Here is a 22645-nt window from a genome sequence, read left to right as displayed (position 1 = left end):
TCACTCATGTCCATTAGCTGAAAATTAGGTGGGTTTTCCACACTTCTGTGACACTAAGCCAGAGGAGAACCAGAAYTTTGACATTTAAACACCAAGAGGTAACAACCACATATGTACTTTACCCTGGGGAACTGACTCTTTTCATTTAGCTAGTCCAAGAAAAAAGGAGAGACRTATTTCAAATGTGTGAAGTATTAACAGCAATCCAACCTCTCAAGTTACTTCAGTGAAATTATACAGACATAAACATTTGTGCAAAGCAGTAACCTGATAAGAGTTACACCCAAAACCAATATACCTCTGCTTTGCTCTTCTCAGCAGCAGCTTGCAGAGAAGGAGAAGATGCCAAAGGCTGAGCAGCATCAGATGATATCTGCACAAAACAGAGGAAAGAAATGAGAAAGAAAATAAGCAAGAACAGCTGGGAAGGGAGGTAGCAGAGGCAGCTAAGAGACATGACTTTCATTCCTTTTTCTTTCAATAATTTTGGTGGTGGTGGTTACACAACATAGAAGAAACATAAAAAGGAGACAAAGTTGGGGTTTTTTTTCTGAGTATAGTATTTAAAGGAAATGTTTCAGGTAGGAAAGTGTGACTTACAAGGAAATTCACTAGAATAGAATATAAGAAAATGAACCTGGATAAGATCATATCAAAGGCCTAAGAAAAATAATTAGGTTTCATCCATTGTTCAATTTTTATCCACTGTAACTACTGAAATATTAATGTCCTGAAGCATGAAGGCACATTGTCTCAGAGGAGGGGGAGAGAAGAGARTGCCTTTGTTCTTGTTCACTGTAACAGAATATTTTTATTAAGTGGAATGCAAAATAACTCTGAAAGTTATACATTAATTAAAGTTCTAATTAACTCTTCTCTGAGAGCACTCCAAGTACATAAAGAGCTTAGGGTTAATATAATGCCACATCTTAGCAGAAGGCTGAAGGATGTCCTAGACAAGTGATATTTCTTTTTTAGGAAGTTGTATATAAAATTGCTATTAACACCACTAGACTTCCAGAATTATCCAAAAGGTGTAAGTTATACATGCAACAGATACAGTTTGCTCAAAAAAGTAGGATTTCTCTAAAGGCATTTTYATACATCTTCCCATCCTATTTTTTATGCATAGCTGATCACTTTAATGGAAACATTATCTTTCTATTCCTCTTATTATAAAAATGCAACTAAAATACATTTTCCAAGTATGTAGAAGATCTTCCRAGCCATAAAGCTGACACTTCCACACTGTTTTGTATCACCTCTATTATGAAGAAGGAAAATTTAGAAATGAATGAAGCTATAACAGAGTATGTCATTATGTTGGACCAAATAAGCAGTTTAAATGACATATTTTTACTTAGTTTAAAAAAAGTAGCGTGCACTAAATGGAAAATGAAAGCTGATAAAAAACCCCAGCCTATCTCATTTCTTACAGAAAATCCTACCAGTACCTTTATTTATACAGCTGGAATATTCATAGAATTTATATATTTAGCATATTTATAAAGTCAGAAACTATGTCTATGCTGGAAGGTGGTGYAGGGCTGCAGAAAAGGTATTTATATGGTTTAATTTTAAACCCAAATTTTACCTGCAGAAATATGAAATAGAATTCTCATTTCTAAATTAACTGTTTTAAAATCCKCAGGTTATGAACAGAATTATGGATACACCTGCTGCAATGAAGCAGTTTTTCAAACAGTAGTATTCTGCTGCTATAGGAACATTGGGATCTGTTTATTCTGACTGCACCACATTGTAACCAAGTAATGTCAGGAAAATGATTAGCTAACTATATAATATATTGAAACTATGAACTCCAACATCATGCTCCTTCCTGAGTTTTCAATTAGACGCAAATGTGTAAAATTCTGATAATGAATCACTTTAGGTATACTTTCAAGTTGCTAAAGATAAGTGGGATTTTTTTGTCTGCGTGTGGATTTTTTTTCATTCTTTTGTATACTTCAGATTTCAGAAAAATTTTAGCTTGATACCTCTCACAGGTGAACAAGAGGTAACAGCTACTCGCCACACAGAACCAGATAAGCAGAATTTCATTTGGGGACTAGGGGGAAAATCAGCACTATAGGTGTTTGTGTCAACTTCCATTCTCCCATAATAGTTCTCAATCTCCAAACCCCCTTCATAAATTAAGGGATTATCTCACATAGAAGGCAATCCTATGAAGGCCTGAAAGCAAGTATTATGGTTTTGCCAATCAAGTAATGGAATCCTAGAAGCAATGAAGAGGTGTCATGCAAGCTATAAGCAAGAGACAGAGTGAAAAGCAGTCACTGTCTAGCCTGGGATATGGAACAAGATGTACATATTGAGAAATGCTCAAGCGTAGTGTTTAAAGACAACCAGCAGCACTACAACCACTTCAGGCAAAAACGATCACTTGAAAGAACACTTTGCATATGCAAATATTCAGTTAGGCGATAGAACAAAAGACATATGACTGATCTTAAAGAGAAAACACATTACARTGTATAAAGAACAGATTAAGTTTATATAATGGAAGCAACAGTACAAGGTTGAGCTGCTGAACAGCTTTATCACTACTGCATCATGTTGAATWTGTTATCTACCAGGCTGCATCAGATAAAGACAGCTGAATGAAAAAAATCGAGGGGCTAGATAAAGCTAAATACGTAAATGTTGCCTATGTAAGAATGTAGAACATTCTTACATGTAGAACAATTCTAACAATTCTACATGTTAGAACAATTCTAACATGTAGAATTTTGTAAAGACTTTGACACCATTTTCTAGAGCATTCCCCTGAGGAACGTGCTGCTCATGGCTTAGACAGGTGCACTATTCTCGAGTACAAACTGCGTGGGTCGCCAGGCTCAGAGGAGAGGTGGTGAATGGCGTTCACAACCAAAGAGTGGCTGGTCACTAGTGGGGTTCCCCAGTATTGGGGCCAGTCCTGTTTAATATCTTTCTTTATCCAGGATRAGGGGATGGAGTGCCCCCTCATTCAGTTTACAGATGTTGTCAAGCTGGGCAGGAGTGYTGATCTGCTAGAGGACAGGAATGCTCTCCAGAGGAATCTGGACAGGCTGGATTAAACAGAACAAGGTCAAGTTCTAGGCTGTGAACTTGGGTCTCTTGGGGAAGAGTGACTGGAAAGTTGYCTGGGGAAAAAGGATACCACAATGCTGGCTGACAGCCACATAAATTCCTCCATCAAAATCCAAAAAGCAACATCCTATGATATTCCAGAATCCAAGTGAACAAGCACACACTGATCCACTCTGATAACAYATCCACACCATGCTCTGGGAGGTTGTCAACTAAAGACATCTTTGATTACTGGCATCTTAAAGTACCAAACAAAACCAGYGGTGACCCCTTTAAATAATCATTCRTACTGGTAGAAAAAGAAYAAAGTTGTGTGACTGAGTGCATTATGAATGTATTGCACAATGACAACTAGAATATGAATACATCATTGTAATTTTAAACTAAGGAATAGTTAGGTCTTTTGTTTAAGAAGTTAATTCAGAATTGCCAAAATGATGAATGATGGCAAGGAGCTGTTTCTTAAGGTTTCACATTTCTCACTTTTCCACAAAATTTCAATTGCATTTCAGACCAGAAGACTTGCAGTTGTTTAATTATTAGCAATTCTTGAATCTCTTTCTACTGTTTGTGTTTTGTGACTCCTTCTTAGAAAGATGATACAGCAAAAATAAACACTTTGCATAATGAAATTCAATATTTTCTTTCAAGTATCTGGTACCTTCAGAACTGAGCAAGAAATTACATACACATGCAATAGTATTGTAAGATTTCATTCTCAATTATGCTCTGTGAGAAACCCTTTGGTGCACAAAAAAATGTAAAATCAGAAAAGCAAGATTCTGCACACTTACAGTATTAGTCCAGTTCCCTGCTCCTTTTACATGGCAAAGTGTTACCTGTTCCCATTTTCCCCCTAAAACACTTCTGTATTATCTATAGTTACTTAGTAGTGGCACTACCCAAATACACGCTAAGTTAGCAGTTCATGTAAAAGCAAAAATACAAACAGTGGCTGGCCCAATGTCTTGCACCAGACTACTATTCCAAGTAAAAACATGTAAGCTTTAAACAAGAACTGAATGAAGTAATCAGGAAACATAACATGCAAAATTTCCGAATATTTTTAATTTAGTTTGGGCTAAGGTGTTTCTGACGGTACATAACAGTCATACAAACACTATCAGTCATTAAGGTATAGGTACTAAATAAAGATTTCACCTGCTTTTATTTGTAATTTTTCTAAAATTCTGCATTGATGAAATTCATGTCATTATTTAGCCTTTTATTAAAAAGGATTCAAGCTGGAGCTTTATAAATCTACACTAAGCTTCCATTTAAATATGAAATGCAGGGTGCTATCAAGCAGAAGAATCAAGAGATTAAAAAATAAGCACATTATCAAACTATTCAGGAAGTTTGCAGCTGAAYCAAATACAAAAGTGCCCTCGAGTGGCCAGTTTATACATAGACAATAGGCAGGGAAATAACCTAAATGAAGAGGACTATTCTGCTTTCATTTGACARGTTTTATGTTCAGCTGCTACATGTGTTTTTTCTTATTTCAGCAGACTTTTGCTTTATTACTGTATACTTCCAACAAATGCTGACAATACTAAAATCAGTAATTTACCCTAAAGCAGTAGGAATTACAGACTGCTAGTAGATGCATATAAACACAATCAATTGCTTGACATTTTTTAAAGAGGCCTATTCTTGAAAAACTGAAAGGAGCATAAGAATACTAATGCACTAKTAATAATACTTATCTATGAATTTTTGGAAGTTCTTTAGGCTAACTGGCAAGRCATTTTTTAAGTTACTAAAATGTATCCCTGTGCTGGTTTTGGTTGGGGTAGAGTTAATTTTCACAGTGGCTRATACAGGGCTGTGTTTTGGAATTGTGATGCACACAKAGAGTTAATAATAYAGMGATGTTTTTTGTTATTGCTGAGCAGGGCTTRCACAGATCCAAGACCTTTCCTGCTTTCCATACAGACACACTGGTGAGGAAGTTGGGGCTGCATGGGAGGTTGGGAATAGACACAGCCAGGACAGGGATATTCCAGACCATGTGACATCATGGTCAGTATATAAAGTGGGTGGAAGAAGGAGGAAGCAGGGACATTTGGAGAGACGCCATCTGTCTTCCCAAATCACTGTTACATGTGAYGGGGTTCTGGTGATGGCTGAACACCTGCTTGCCCACTGGAAGCATTTAATTAATTCCTTGTTTTGCTTTGCTTGTGTGCATGGCTTTTGTTTTCCTTAGTCAGTTATCTCAACCCACAAGTTTTCTGGCCTTTATCCTCTTCAATTCTCTTGCCAATCCTGCTGGTGACAGAGTGAGCGAGCAGCTGTGTAGCGCTTGGCTGCTGACTGGGGTGAAACCATAACGCTCCCCTATTCAATGTTGTAATGCTGGACACCATGAGAAAGGTTCAGACTCCCATGTTCACAAACCAGAGTGCCCATGCTCGTTACAGGAAYAGGTGAAGCTCTTGCTCAACTCAGATGAATTTCTCAACTGAGATGTGTAGAGCTACAGACATTCATACCATTTACATCAAACAGAATTGCAATTATACACCATATTGGGAAATACATATCTATTTAACAGACTTGAGAACAAAGTATTTTTTTYCMAMYKKWAMCMARRAWGTCCATACCTATTGTTGCCCCCCCCCCCCTTTATTTTATTATTTATCTTCTTTTGATAACCACCTCTGTGAGATATTAGTCACCATGGCTTAGCTAAATGCTCATACTAGATAAACAAAACGGATGCTTTCAAACTCTTACRGAATTGCCTTCTATTTCTCTTGTCCAGCCTAACTACTGTTTTCTGTGTTTGCCCCAGGGAAAACTGTCTTTAGTGAGAATTTCCCAGCACTTCAGAACAATACCTTCTTTTCYGTTAAGTGGCTTGCTCTGCTGCATGCAGTTACATGCAAATAGCACTTACATTTTCATGACCCATGTTAAACTGGCAATGTAGTCATTAGAGATTTGGAAAAGTTTTGCTTACTTGGACATAACAACTTGTAGCTATGTGGTCCAGCTGCGTGAAATACTCTTCAAATTAAAGGAAGTGGGGAAAAAGAGACCCTGAGGGACCTACTGGAAATGGAGCTGGCTTACAGAAAATCCAGTCTGGCTTCTCCAACTCCTTCGTTATTCCAGTGCTTGGCAAAGTAATGCTGAAGGGTAGTCACTAGTGGTACACCCAGGCATTGATACTGGGACAAATACTGTTTAACTCTYCRATAATGACCCATASRGTGAGACAGAGTACAAATTTGCAAAGGGTACAAACAGAAGAGGAGTGGTTGATGAACTCTATAGGTGTACTGCCATTCAGAGCACCACGGACAGGATGGGCCATTGTGAAGGTCAGAAGAAGGCCAAGTCATGCACCTGGGGAAGAATAACTCCATGCACCAGTAKGGGTTCAGTATCACATGACTGGAAAGCAGAAAATGACCTGGAGGTCCTGGTGGCCAAGCTGGACTCGAGCTTGCATCATAGCCAGTTCTGGGGTCACAAGCACAAGAGMGACATGGRCACACTGAAGCAAGTCCAGCAAAGATACACTAAGATGATTAAGGGACTTGAGGACCTTTTAGACAAGGAAAGGCTGAGTGAGTTCAGATGGTTTAGTCTGGAGGAAAGAATACTGGGGGGGGTGGGGAATAGGTAGGGAACAAAGACTAAGGCAGACAGACWGTTTGTATGCCATCCAGAAACAGAAACAAGAGGCACTGAACATACATTGAAACAAAGGAAACTCCACTGAAACAAAGAAAAAATATTATTATTTTTACTGTGGAGGTGGCTGAATAGTGGAACAGGCTGCCCAGAAAGGTTGTGGAGTCTCCAGCCCCAGAGATAATCAAAACTCAACCCTACATGAGACTAAACTATCTGTTCTGGATGACCCTATTTGGAGAGAGGGTCTCCCTTCAGGGAGAACTGAATGATGTCCAAGGGTCCCTTCCAACCCAAGCTATCCTGCAGTTATATAATTTAACCCATTCTAACAAAATGATCTTGAAAATATTTTATCCCCCCTTTCCCTATCCCTGCCCTCAAGTCATAATTCTTGTATGGTATTTCAGTGCTTCCTATTGATGCCCATCCTGAGTAGCATATTTTAAAAACAAATTCTATCATTTGATTCAAAAGTTTTTCGTAGACAAAAAATCCGAGTAGGCTTATTATCCTTTTGAGAGGACTAACTGGTAACCTCTCTCCATGACAATGGCAGAATGCTTCTGAATGCTGGCTACTACAAACTGAAATGTTCATGTGCCCTGTCACACCCCAATTTGTATATCTTAATATGCCTACCTAGCCTACTTTAGGGCAATAAATATATTACAGATTTAATCTCCTTTAAGATAACTTTCTGSACAGTGTGCCATCACAATCTCTAAATGCACAACACATTTTAGCCAGTTGCCTAAGTTCATACATTTTAAATTATACACAATGTCTTAGGAAAACAGGAAAATGTAGACCCATTATTCTTTTTCTTCAGTGAACTTAAGAATTACATGAAACTTCTGCTCCATGCATAATTCACACCCTTTCTTAAATATAGAAACTTTGTTTACTATTCTCTAAACATTGTCAAGACRTGATAATATATTCCCACTTCATGAACTGGAGTATATTGTACCAGTTTTTGATTTTTGAGACTGAAAGTATTCAAAATCTGTTTCAGCTGAATCACCATCCTCCCTGAATAAGGCAATTTCCATAGGCATTCTCCTATATACTTATTTTTATTAAAAGCTGCAGAGATTGTTTGTGATATCTACATAGCAAACCTTTATCCACACTCAACACTGTTCTTTCTCATTATTTGTATGGCATATTTTATAACCATTTTATTAGATTAATAAACAATAGTTGAAGAAAGGTTGTATTTTATTTTACATGAAAGAAAACTTTTTCTTTTAAATTTGGGAAGTATGATTGCTTCAAACTTGATTTCCTGAATCTCCGTGCAATTCTAGTACACTTTAAACCTAGCAGCATGTAGATATGGTCAAATTCAATTACTAGGGCTGTGCACCAGAAACAGTTTCTTTAGTGCAGTCCTGTGTCTCAAGGAGTTACCCCAGCAATTGTTATTCAAGAGCCTTTTCTAGACAGATTTTATTCTTTCTGAAACCTTGGTTCTAAAATGTACACATTTCTTCTTTATTCATTGGTAAACTGTGTAATCATCCACTTCAAGGSAGAATTCCTCTAGCCAGTCATTTTGGAAGATTGTTACTAACCCCACAAAAGCTAAACCAAGCAGGATTTGCTGTTTCTTTTGGCCACTGCATCTAAGATTATGAGCCTCATTAATAGCTGTTCCTCCATATAAACATTTGCATCACTCTGATAAGTATTTGGGACTCAATACAGAGATTATCAGTCAAGAWGAGTTCTTCGTTCAGATGTTCCTTTCATAAAGCCACACACTCCAGAGAATWTCTCCACAGTTCATATTTGCCTCACTTAGATTTACTGCAACCATTCTGAAAAAGTCCTTCAAGTCATTTATTTAAGCATACAAGTTGAGATTCTTGGGAAAAAGGTGGTCGTGTAATTGTAAATGGCTCTTCAATCTTCTTCTAAGAGTGTTACAACTTGCCAAGTTACTGCAGTGAGCACACAACTACAGGATTTAACAGCAGGCTCCTTGAAATGCCTGTGTTTCCTACAGTGCACCTTGCTGCAAACAACAGCCTGGAATTCAGCAGAAGGGCTCAAAACACCCTRGGATTTCTCATAAGATTTACAGAGAATGAGGGAAGACCATGTCACTATAAATACTAACCCTATCTTATCCCTGTAACATGGAAAAAGATAAATAAAAAAGACTCAAACTATACTGTCAAAGAACTACCCATCAGTGAAAAACACAATATAAARAGTCATAAACAAGCTACATGTTGGATCATAATGTTTGGTAATAGAAATGTAATAGACAATGTMGTTAAAACTTATAGAACCTAGGAACAGCCTTCAAAAGACAGTGAAAAAAGCACTCAGCTCTGAGTCAAAATGTTTTCAACTGTAAAAGGCATTTTAACATGCATAATGTTTGCTATACTTCTCTTACGTAGCTTTCAAAAAAAAGTGACAGAATGCTTGGTTAAAGTGTTTACTTACATTGAAGGCATTAATTGCATTTTTATCATAATACTTCTTCTTTTCATACTTATCCCKGATGAAAAATTCCACAGCTCTGGAAGTTGCTAGTTTAAGGAAAACAATACATTCAGATAAATAGTAACATCAACCTAACAAGCTCATTGGTTATTCAGATTAAAAAAACCTAACTGTACCTGATTCATTTTGTTTTGTGTTTTTAAAATGGCAGAACAAATCACTCTACACAGAACAAGTGCARTTGCAGTGCCTAAAATAAGCTTCTTTGTACTACACAAAATTAATCAGTTTCATCTCTTAAGAAAACAAAATGAGAAAGATAGAACATAAGCAACTCAATGTTCCACAGTTAGGACATTTTCACCTGGTATTTATAATCTACATGGCCGTAGTACTGAAAATACTTGAACAATAGTACTTGTATATGGTAAATAACTATAGTTTACTATGTTAACTTGGGAAAAATACTTTCTCTTCAGGAAAAAGGTGAAATGTATGTACYGATCACTGATTTGCATAAGTTATAMCATTAATCAAATGCTGATGAWAAACACTTCTCCGAGATCACTAAATCCTCCATGAGAGYCTCCTGTTACAACAAGCATCTCTGTGATAGGGGACAAAAAGCTAAAACAACCAGTGATAAAAAGAAATTGAAACAAAGATGGAAACAGCAGCAAGCATATTGATGTAGAAAGCCAGAACTGACAACTCAGTAGCTCAAATGCAAAAAGGAAAGCTAGTTGTTTTCCTCAATTATTCTCTCAGCTTCATAAAGCAGCTCCTCCAAAGCACTGTGAATACATCAATTTTAGTAGAGCTGACTCTATAGGATCTGAAGAATAAATTTTAACTAGTTTGTCCAGCAACGTGACTATCCATTCAAAAACTGATATTGCAACTGTGGAAGACTCATTGCCTTTTAAACTTCCAAAGCAATTTTTCCTCAATCRATGGAAACACACCTTAGCTCCACATACAATGTCCTAGGATTAACACTGAACTCAAAGCACTCAGTCCCTTCATTCCGTACATCAAGTCATATAGTCAAAAATTATAGTTTCAAATTGTATGCAAGTGTCACCTAAAGTTAAATCAAAACACTGCTTYCTACCTCTTTCCAAATATATCTAAATTGTAAAGGGCATCCTGAGCATTTTTAGAGTAAAGCTATCTTAGCACTAATACTGCAAAAAATTATTCACTCTGTTGCTGAAAAAACCAAACATTTTTCAACAGGAAACTAAAGCTGTCATATAAAACAAAAAAATCACAAAGATCCTTAAAGTTAGCTTCTACATTATAGCATCCCTGCTAAGTACAGGGGAAGGAAAAAATGGTCAGAATGGTCTCTTGTGATTAAGAAGCAGAAATTATGAGGGATCTTTAGCAGGCGATTTTGGGCAGACCCCACATACACATTTTGCCTCTGTCTTCACTCTATTACCTTAAAACTAGAAATATATTATAATGGTATAGGAAGTTAAACACTAATATAGATGAACACATATAAAATTGATCACAACATGCAAAATATTTTCATAGTTTATCCAAAAGAATATTCAGAATATGAGAATATTCACAACCAGAATACAGATGACATACTAAGCTGATTTTGTAGTGATACAATGGGCAAAGAAAAAAGGCAAAAAACAACCATAACACAACAGCTTGTCATGAATGCCAAGTAGGCATGTAGCTGCCAAAGTTATGGGAAAATTGAGAAATAAATCAGAAAATGTTGGTATCACCTCTCCTGGTAGCGCAGTTTTAATGAAGAAAACACAAGCAATTAAATCTATTCAGTTGACTAAGTCCAGCAATTAGAAGCTAACAACCACTGAAAGGGATATTAATTCAAGACATACAGTGTGAACCAAAGAATTATTTTGAAAGTCTAAAAATTAGACTTTTGGTCTGATCTGACAAGAAAAGCTTAAAGCATTATTGTTTCTCCTGCAGTGGCACCAGTGAATTCAAGTTAGCTGTAGTAAAAACAAAATATACATCTTCAAGATCCACTTTTGAGTAAGTTTTAGTCAAAATATTTTGGTCATTTGGCTGAAATAAAGTTCCAGAATATTACAGCTGGAATACTCTGTGCTATCTGGTTCCAGTTTCTTTTTACTTATGAGGATGTATGCTTAATTCAAAAGCTACTAGAAAATGAAAAAAAAAAAGTATCTGTTTTGCTCAAGTGCATTTTATAATGAGGAGTCTAACTCTTCAAAAAAATCTTCTGGCATAACATATCGAGTGTAGTGTCTAATAAACAGAAGAACCAAAATCATCTTTGTATATAGCAAATTCAGATCAACCTACAACTAAGTCTGTTTATCAGCTCCTGTGGCTGGGGAAAGACTCAGCTAACTTAAAAGTAGGTRTTTAGGATTTTGTTATAATTAAAAAGTTCCAGTAAGATGAGGTGAAGCAACTCCTACTTATGGAGTAACTTCACTAAATCAAGAAAAAAAATCTAAATGAATGCTTTTATATATTATCCTAGTGATTCAGTAAAGGTATTTTTTGAGAAGTTATTTATTGCCAGTAGACAGTTTTTCTTCCATCCAGATACAATGATAATCACACACAAACATAAGTGGTGGCCAKCAGAGAAGTTTGGTTTATGTATTCCCAAGCTAGTCACCTACAAAAAGTAATCCATGCTTCACTTGAGTAAGTTGCAATGGCTTATTTTACTTTACCATTCAGCTCATTATTTCTTGATCAAATGCTTCTAACTTCAGCTGGCAGTTATTCAAGATAAAGACAGAATATTCAAGATAAAGACAGAATATTCAAGAGCTCTCCAGTATCACTCTAACTTCCTGCATACAGGGGATTTATGAAGTCACCTCTTCTGAAAGCAAAAATAAATGGAGCTTGCCAAATCTCATTACAAAGTAGATTTGCTATGAATGAAGTAATTTAAACCTTTTCTGAACTGTTCKCAACTTCCCCTGTCAGTTCTTATACAACAATATCAATGAAATAAATAACATGAGCTGACAAATGTWGCAGTTGCTTGAAACAGTCATAACATCTAAATTGTATTAAAAGTCACTTCAATGTGAAAGCCAAAACAAAAAGGATACTGATCTGTTTGAGGCCTTCGGAAGTTCTCTGGAAGATTAGCTTCATAGAGTAGTCTTGCTTTAGTATTTCCCATTTCCTGCATGCACTAAGGAAAAGTGGTAGAAAATAATTAGTTCCTGCCCATTGATACTTTAAGCTCTGCAACACTGAGAATGCTACTGCAGTGATTCAATGACMTTGTAAGTTTTTAAGCTGGAGACCTCTCTGTTGCCATATGTCTTGGGAGATATGACCACAGAACAGGAGGGCTGCCTGCCCAGATTTGATCGACAAAAGCTAACAACATTGATGCTGTTTGCAGTGTAAACTAACACATCCAAGGAAAGACAAGCTTTGATGTCTCAAGATGGCTCTTCATGTCATGAAGACAAGGAGCAAGAAAATTCGTCTGATGACAGGAAGAGCTTCAGACTGGGCATACCTGGAAGAGTCAGTGCTTGATATACCAAAAGAATACAATCAGACATCACATTTTGTGAGTGCTACTGAAAGCCCTTACTAAAAAGGCTTACAACATTTTTTTCAACAGTTACAACCAAGAAGTAACTTTCAGASTCCCTGGATCTAAAATTATATGGAAATGAGAGCTAAACCAATTTCTGAAATTAGTTTTATGAACTTAGGATCACTATAGTAGAAATATGATACGTGTAAAAACTAGTAGGATTGTAAAACATTTAAGCTGGGCATCATGRTAAATGCAAATCCTTTCAAAACTCCTGACACCCCTTCCAAATTGGAAACATATTGGAAGATATTTTACCTGTATTTGCTCTGGTGTCCATTGATCCAAGTTGACAGACTTGACCCTTGATATATGAACCCCAAGATTTCGATGTATTCCAGCACATCTGATGCAGATAAAAACACCAGTGTTCCAAGAAGCCCATCTTGGACCTAAAAGAAATGGGGAAACAAATCASTTGTTTTCAAAATTCTGTATACTGTGAAGATTTTCTCTGGCATAATTCTACACTGACAATGTGAATGAACAGGCTTGAATAAAGGCTCACAGCTGCTTCTCTAGAATATCACTTTTAACAACCTTCACTGTTAACAACTTTATTTACAGATTTCTAATTCTAAATAATTTCACAAAACTTTAACTAGTAAGGTTTAGCTAGAAAGCTGTATGTTGTCTCCACCTTCCCACCTTCAAAATAACCTAACAAACAAACTTCAGAAAATTAGCTTAGTAGCAACAAGATCTTGGCTTGAATCTGAATTATCCTTATGGCTATGCCTCAGATGAAGCATCAGCAAAAATCCGTAGAACTGGCTCTTTTTCTCTATTTAGAAGCTTTATAAGACATGCATCTGTACTTAACATGAAACCAAATGGAGGGCAACCATATTAATGCAACAAATCCTGTAATACCTCATATAGCACAGACTCTACAACAGTGGCATGAAYGCTGTTAGGGAATGATTATACAGAGATTTGCAAAACCAACTGATATAAGTAGCTGACTAAGAATGGTGGAAAATGGAGTATGKTCAGTATCCTTGATTTCTAAACTGCAATATGAGAACTGCCATTCACAGCCCAAAGGATTTTCTAACAAAATCAGGCTGATTTATTAACTCTACCATCATTTCTCAGCTGTGCTGGCATGTTGAGACAGTTTAAGCATGCTGGCCTGAATTATCACAGTGACACTTAGGATGCTTCATTTGAAGTTACTATTCAGTCTCTAAACACATTTATATAATTTTATTCCATCACCACTGTTAAAGGCACTACTTTGAAGTCCATCTAGTTCTGAGCTCTAAGGAGTTTGAAGATTAAATAATAATTATCATCAAAAGCAAGAAGGCACACTGCAGAGTTGGAAAACATTTCAAGCAGCTATTTTCTTCTTTTGTATGACAGATGTGCACCTAGACCACTCCTGCAACTGCAGCAGTTTGCATTTCAATATCAATTCATTGTATGAACACTTTCCTGGAACCTACAAAAGAGCTTTATGCTTCCCTCTCCTGACCTTTAGCTTAGGACTGTGCTTGTTTGACCCCAGGCAAACACCCACAGAGCTGCTCACTCAGCCTCCTCTCCTACAGGACAGGAAGAAAAGAGTAGGAAGGTGAGGAAACTTGCAGACTGACATAACAGTTTTATTAAGTGAATAAAAAACTGCACACAAAGGRGAGAAAAAAGAAAAGAAAGGATCTCTTCATTACTTCCCATGGCCAGGCAGCTGTCCAGCCACTTGGTAGAAAGCTGCACTTCAGCAACCACAACACTTATTTTGGATGACACCACCATAACCAAGAATGTCCTTTTTTCCTCTTCCTTGAGCATTTGTTSCTTGAGTACTTTATCACATGGCATGGAATGGTCAGAGACAGCACATGTCCCAGCTGTGCTCCACACACCACACAGAATTTCTTGCCCTCACCCTCTCAACTGTGGGGAACAGAACAGAAAAAATAAAAGCTCTGACAGTGCCCAGCAATAGCCAAAACAAGGAAGCAGGAGAAATCCTCTAAGTTAGACTCCATCCTTTAGAATTGTTACTTTAAAGTTCCAAGACACATTCACAGATCCCCACATTTGCTGCAAGGAGCATTACTCATACTAGTGGGAATACTGACAGCATTTTGGGTAATCACCTTGCTTTTAATTTATCCTGTTCAATATCTCAAAAAGTCAGACCACTTGACATCCGTTGCTTGACCTTGAAGACCACAATCATTAAAATGACTGGCATTTTTCAAAATAAGTGCGACTATCATAAAATTAGATTTCAAGAGTCAAGAGATCTAAGAGTTACTCACGAAAAGTAACACATCTTTTCCCACATGTCAATTCTACGTTACAACTACTACTTGTCAGATAAGAATGGTCAGATTGTTTGCAATGTATTTTACCTACTTCAACCCACTGTTTTGGCTYTATATTTCCCCCTACAAAATACTACAGACACAAAGTACTCACTCTTACACTTGCTAGATTTACATTACACAAAGGCCCCACTTTAAATTTATACTACTTTTAGTACTCAAGGATAAGAGTTTTGCAGGTCATTTGTCTCAACCTATTAATCAAATTTCAGCTAAAATAGTACACCAGAAGAAACCTAATAAAAAACCTTCTTAGCCACTCCACTGTAGATCAAGTACTTCAGTTTACGCAATGGATTAATCTATGTGATTAATCTATGACAGTTTTGAAACATGTAAGATAAAGTCTTGTGTACCCAGCAGCTCCTCCAGTTTTTCCCCCAAAGGATAATCCATGTGTCTCCTAAAAACTGGAGCCTGTTTTGATCAGTTCACTACAGGGACAGAAGGTGTTTAGCTATAGTATCTATATGCTGCCCATGTTTTTATCTCTATAGRATGTTTACACAACCACTATGAACTTTTCATAACAAGTAAGTTTATACAACCACACATCACATGAGTTTCCTATTCTTCGGGTACTGCCTCAGCTTTGAGATCCTAGATAGGCAAATTCTACACTAATGAGACAAGACTGGAAGGAGGCCTTGACATGACTGAAGTCTAAATAAATTAAGGAAGAGATTATAGATCCTGTGGTTAAAATATTACACCTGAAACTTTGTTTAAAAAAGTAAGACCACGWGTGAAGTAGCCGGTTTTCTCCTGGAAAATAGAAGTTTTGTATTCTTCCAAAAGCAAAAATTTCATTAATTTGTACTTATTCATGAAATAAATTAGGGAAATCAAATATATTTAAGCAATAAAGGAACAAATTAAACAGTGGAATAACAGGCAAACCTGAGGCCAGACAAAAACGTTCATGTGTAACTTCTGAATTTAATTCCGAATGATGACAATATGCAATATTAAACACTTCAAATGAAAAATGTTTTCATTAATACAAACCAACCACAGTTAAGCATTAGGCAAGAAAAGTTAGAAAATGTTTTCTGTATGGGCATCAAACCAACTATGCTTACACTTGGCTTAACCATTCAACTAACACTTAGGCTGCACACTTTTCTGTGCAAAACATGTTAAACAGTAATTTGGACTGATTCAATAAACAATTTACATTTTTGTCAATTCTCTATGAAGTCAGGATCGTTATTTCTGTACACACAAAATATTTTGCACTTATAGAAATATTCACAGGTTTCTTTTGTTGGGTCCTTAAAGATACATTTGGTTTTCTTTAGAAAAATTTACAAGAGTAACCTGGTTTAACTGTACATATTTTGCTAGCCAATTAAGAAGACAGGTATTTGGCTTCAGAAATGAAGGATGGACATCAAAGATCTTGATGACTGCTACTTTACACTATTTAAAACACCTTTACATGTCAGTAGTAATGCTATCACCTACCAAGAACTGCACTATACAGTGCAGTTTCAGTCAGCCAATAATAAAATTAAATAGTTGCCATGTTTGAGGTAAGTTTTAATAGAATTGTAATTTTTTTCTTCTGAAAGCTATTTTAATTTTTAATAGAAAAGCTAATCTGCACTTCAGCAGCTTGCTGCACCACTCCAATATAAAAATACACTTGAAGTTATTTCTTCAGTCATTTAAAACACAGCTAACGAATTTAAAATATTTTCACTCTTTCACTAAAGTTAATTTTAGGAAGAAATCCATATGGCTGAAAATGACCAATGTTTATASTAGATTATATACTAGAATATTGCGAAGTCCCTGGAACACTGCCTGGCTGAACAAAGGAAAACCTTCAGCAACCTAAAGTYAGATCGCTACTTCCAAGATGAGAATCAAACTCTTTTTTCTTCCCTCTTAACTTTCTTTTCCATATTTCTATATGTAGTCTACTGATTAGACCTAAATTTCAATTTCAGTTCTTAGCAAGTGGCTGTGAAGGTGTGTGCTATCTTCCAGAGAAATCATGACAAGATTTTGAATGCGTTCAGTCATACATAACTTAAGGAATCCTTAAAATAACTAGGTTATTTTTTTTAGGCCCACAAGGTTTATTGTTTGYATTTAGACTTACTGACAACTGTAATTCAATTGCCTTCATAAAAAGGAGTGATTAATTTTGACCAGAAATTTAAACACAGCACAAGTGCAAGTTTCTTGTAAGAGCCAAACAGAAAGGTGGATTTAAGCCATTATATAGCTTCACAAAAATTAAACTGCAGTCTTGGCTACCACATGTTAAACACCAAGCAACATTTCCCACTATARGGGGCCTGGTTGGGATGGAGTTAACTTGCTGCACAGCAGACCCTATGGAGCTGTGCTTTGGATTTGTCACCAAAACAGTGTTGATAACAGTAATGCTTTGGCTACAGCTGGACAGTGCCTGCAGAGAGTCAAGGATTTCTTTTCTATTCCCACCCAGCACGCAGGGAGTAGGCAAGAGGCCAGGAGGGGACAGCCAGAGACATCAAACCACAACGGACCAAAGGGACATCCCAAAGATATTTCGGAATTCAATCAGGTGCACAGAAACAGCACTGACTGTCACATATCTATGGTATTTAAGGAGTCCATATTAGTCCATATTATCATCTGGGTTTTAAGAATGAAAAAATATGTAGCTACCAAAAACAACGTAGTCTGTTTTTTCTTTAAGTTTTCAGAGTTTTACATAACTCATGAATTTAACAAAAAAACTAGAAGTTTTTTTTCTAGTTACAGTAGACTTCCATGCCAGTATAGTTATTGTATAGAACAAACATTCTCCCTAGTCACAGAAATATCTACAGCTACTAAAAAACTGTGAACATTTCAAAAACCAACTTCAGCTGCTTAAAACTTAAGCAACAAAGAGCTTGAAAGTAATTTACATAATTTTAGATAAAAGGCTTCAGATAAGCTGATTTCAAGCCAATTTTTAAATTGCTGGAAAAGTTATCCAATCTCACATGCCATTCTTTCATTCTAAAATGCACATCAAAGTGTGAATTTTGTGAAAAAGGCATCATTTTTACATATTCTCTGGTGAGGTGAAAGCTTTTCTCTCAATATATTCCAAAATTTTTCCCACTTTTCCCTCACGCTTTTTTTTTTTTTCAGGATACAATTTTTGATGACAGATTTCTCCATCATATTATTTAAACTGGACTTGCTTAATGTTTGTGYGCATACTTCCAAATACCGCTTTCTTCCCTGTCCCCATCAACCCAATCAGAAAGAACCATGTGTTCTACTCCACTTTTTTAGAAAGAAGCTGATTCAAGAAGCCACAATAAAAATTCACACATTGCTAACAAACTCCTCTAATGTACTTGTGCACGAGACAAACGCATTTTTGATGAATGATGATGGTTGCTTCCCTCATCACAGTAATTCCGTTTCCTTCCCTTCACCAGTCCACCACCATGTGTTCAGCTTACTGTAACTGTAGTTAATACTGAGAAACTCCCTTTGCTCAATATACAGGTGCTGCCCCCTCTTACAAAACATCTTAACTTACAGAGAGTGAACAGAGGTCTTTCAGTTTACATGTGCTGTCAAAGGGAAAGACAACCATTTTACATCTCAACAAACAATTCTGAATCCTTTTACAATATGTGCATAAAATCAGTTTGCCAGGAAACTTAGATAAGTTTTTCAAATGAAAAAAAAAAGCTTGTCAAGAATAACTTTAAGTAAGGCTTGTGTGATTGAGGCACATAAACAAAAGTTTTCGCTTTACATTCTTGCAGTTATCATTCAGAAATTCTACAAGGAAAGAAGCCAAGTATTACACATAACAGAGTACTAACTTTGTATCTCTACTACAATCTGTAGCACTTATCTTGGGCAAACATCTTTAAAGATTCTGACAGACGACAATTCTTTTTCTCACTTAACAGCATTCTGCCTGTCCTTTAATCATAACGTGCAGAAGTTACTTTAATTCTCGTTTGTTTCCCCAAATTCTGGGGCTGTTTAACAGACTTGATTTGCCAAAGAACTGGCTCCATCTTGTGGAATAGAGAATTCACTGCAAGAATATCTGCACATTTGACTCGTCCTGAGTGGCTGATAGCCAGTTCTCTAAAGCGATCACTTTCGGCCGAAGAAAGCCTCAGCCGTTGCATCAATCCAAGCATACCCATGCAGCACTCCCTCTCTTTGCATTACTCCCACACCCAATTCATAGGGCTCAAGTGTTCTGCTACTCCGGATTTCAAACAAATTAGCTAAGAATATCTTTCAAAAACATCTGTAACTTCTCCAAGCTGAGATAAAAATAAAGACTACGAACAGGAGACAAGCATCCTTATATAGCAGATAGAGAAAAAAGAACGGAAACATTAAAACCGCAGTTTTATTTTATATAATTCAGTTCAATACAAGAAGATCTGAGCTAACACAAAACAGCCCCTTCTCCAGTGGCTGCTCAGGGAAGAATAAAAGAATAAGGCAGAACTTACAGAGATTCCAAGTTTCTCTCCTCAAAACATAACATACTGRTGAGAAGGATGAAGTCAAAACAATACTGAAATGCTGTAAAGAAATAATTTACTATCATCCATTTTCAGTCGAATCCTGCTGATTCAAAGACTATCTCTTACTACTTTCATTGGAGGGTCCTTAGTTTTTCCCACAAAAGGTAGATCCACCACGTCCATTTTTGGTTCACCAACTCCTGGGGTGGATGGGGTTCGGGGGAAGTGAAAATAATCCTACAAGAAAACAAAAACCCACACCCAACACAAAAAGCTTAACTGCAGTGTTAATGTCCACTGAAACAGACTTTGTGAATTGAACAAATCTTTGAAAGAATAAAAGATCTCGCATAAAGATCTTGGAGCAAAAGAAATCATTCAAGAACCGCAGTACAAGAATCTTTATTCTATGAAATGTTCTTCAAGGCCCTTAAACCCTAAGTCTTTTGAGACTACTGATAAAGGACTATTCACTCATCATTTGATCCACTGAATTAGTTTCTGATTAAAAAGAACAAATAGCCTCTAGCATGTTCTTCCGTCACATTTASTCTTCCACATTAAGCATAATTTCTTTTCCTTTACAGTAGAAGAGGCTTCCTTGCTTTACCTCCATACCCAAGACTGGGAAAACCACGCAAGCTCAGTCTTTATGTGCTTTTAAGGTGTCAAAGTATGCAGCAAAATACTGTTTTATATAAACAAAGGCAACAAAGGGCTGTAGCTCAAATGGTAGTCGTCAGCAGTCTCTTACAGCTGGCTTAGTAAATCTGTGTTTGGAGAGTCAGGACCAGAATCTGACAACTTGAAATTTACCACATTTAGAAAAGCGTGACAGGAATACAAATAAGAACTATTTGTAAAAGGCTGTTTCCATATTTTTAAATAAAATCAACCTCTACAGAATAAAGTTGCACTGAAGGCAGACAAGTACACTGTTTTAGAGCCAGCTTAACAGCAGCTGAGATTCATATGGTTCAAGGTTCCCACTGCAGGAACAGTGGGAAGACAAACCTTAGAAGCAGTGCTTAGCTAATTTTATCCAATAGGTAGGTGGTAGAATTTCATGGACAGAATTCTTTCAAGTTTGTCTTTAGGTTTGGATAACCATTTTTCATGAAAGTCATCCAAAAATCCATTAACTACACACCTATTCATAACTCCAAATAGGCTCTGTGGAAATATCATGAATGAAACRCTTCCCCTGCACAACCATGCCCCACTTCAGTAAGTCAGACAGAGAAACATGCATCAGTTTCAATTATTCCTTCGGCTCACTTATCCACTTGCTTCTGTAGCATCAAAATTCACTAAAAGCATTCAAAGAAATTTCAAGGGTTATATGAAGCCTCAACTGAAAAAGAAGTATAGTGATGTGAATGTTCCTTTAGCTCTGTGTTTAAGCCACAAAATCAAGTGGCTGGCTTTGTAACTACTTTAATTCTGGAATGCATCCAAGTAATTTCAAACAGCAAAAGCTTTATACAGAAAATTAAGTGTAGAATACTAAAGCACAGTTTGTAAATTAGAGGACTGGTTGGTTACATTAGCTATCAGAGACACACACATGAAGTCAGTTTATTCTTGAGATGAACAGSTCTTCGTGTCTAATAGCCATTTGGCACAAGCAATCTTCTAAGGTGAGAAAGTGAAAGAATGAATTTTCTTTTGCCTTATTAACAAATAGTCAGCTACTAAAAATCTTTCTGACTAAAGATTGTGAGAAGATAAGCTTTCTTTTCCAAAATAAAGTTATTTTATAAAACATTAGGTGATTAGAGCCTACAAAAGCTAAGTTGTGAAATAAAATATGATATCTAAAGTTCAACACAAAGTTATATACATAAATAGATAGTTGATCACTCCTTGTGTAAACTAAGAGAAAAAGGATATTATGGTGGCTTTTGGGAATTTGTTCCCCAAAACATCAAGACCTCCTATTTATCTTAGAAATAAGATGACAGGATTAAAAAGGAACACTTACCTCATTAAAACACTTATTTTTAATGAAAATACCAGTTTAATGCAGTGTTTTGCATTGAAACTTCCTTTAAAACCATCTCCCAAAGTTTGCATTCCTGACTTGGAACTACTTCACACATCAGATTTCACCCACCCTCACACTGCCCAGGGAAGCAGGATCATAACCAACTTCTGAACTATCCAGAGAGCAGCTCCTGACCCTTGGCTGGCAACCACGCCTGCTGTGCTCATGCCTGGTTACCCTGAGCACACGTGTCTGTCACAGGCAGAGGACACAGGACACAGCCAMAGCACTCCTACCAGCCTTGTGGCATACTACGCTGCTACCACACCCTTTGGAAAGTAAAGTCAGTGCCTTAAGTATCAGAGATGACAGAGGTGCCAACGTGGCACATKCAATAACCTAACTGCTTCAGAAATAAAATTTCAATTTGGCTAAGGGGTAGCATTCTAATTTTATCCTGCCTGTTCACTCGTAAAGAGAAAGACTGCTTGTGTCAGAGTTCAAGCTGCAAGAATAAGGTGTGCAAGCTGTCATTTCCTGTTAGCAGCATTTGCTACTTTCTAAAAAAGACAAGATTATGTAGCATATTACAGTATTAGTAGGAAGCTTCTGGAGCTGGTCTTTACTGCAATTTTTCCCTTGTCAGCAAGGAAACACTAAAACACTGTTTTAAGTTTAAAATTYATATTTCTTTTATATGCAGAAATAAAAGGGAAATGGGGAACAGTAAGCTSTTACAAAATGTTTTCATAAGCTGATAGCTAAGCATTAAGCAAAAGTATCACTAAAAAGAAAAAKAAATGTGTAAATCTACGCTACTCTGTTGGGATGTAGCAATACCCCTGTATACCCAGGCAAAGGATAAAGATTATATAAGCACCTGCTGCAAAAAAACTGTTCAGTCAGCAACTGAAATTCTTCCTTTAACCATGACAAAAACCTCAGAGATAAGATCTGTTTGCAAGATCGGTTTATAATGTAGTCTGTTTGCCATAAACAAGAACTAACCTTT

General features: G+C 36.6%; 1 protein-coding gene across 3 annotated transcripts in view; it reads right to left on the bottom strand.

Moving 5' to 3' along the window:
• The window catches only part of SMAP1 (small ArfGAP 1), an 85056-nt gene that overhangs the window by 45484 nt on the left and 16927 nt on the right, over positions 1-22645 (bottom strand). For 2 of the 3 annotated variants that reach the window (XM_057368944.1, XM_057368934.1), the window contains exons 2-5: positions 13067-13200; positions 12303-12388; positions 9208-9283; positions 299-373 (exon numbers count right to left, since the gene is read on the bottom strand). In XM_057368944.1, coding sequence (XP_057224927.1) covers positions 299-373; positions 9208-9283; positions 12303-12388; positions 13067-13200 — 371 coding nt within the window. The remainder of the gene's footprint in view (positions 1-298; positions 374-9207; positions 9284-12302; positions 12389-13066; positions 13201-22645) is intronic. The other variant, XM_057368953.1, reaches the window with a different exon arrangement.

Source organism: Malurus melanocephalus, unplaced genomic scaffold, assembly GCF_030028575.1.
Source record: "Malurus melanocephalus ecotype Western Australia unplaced genomic scaffold, MMel_1.1 scaffold_4, whole genome shotgun sequence".
NCBI lineage: Eukaryota > Metazoa > Chordata > Aves > Passeriformes > Maluridae > Malurus > Malurus melanocephalus.
Note: the sequence above shows the minus strand (reverse complement) of the source record. Positions and strands in the feature narration are given on the sequence as shown.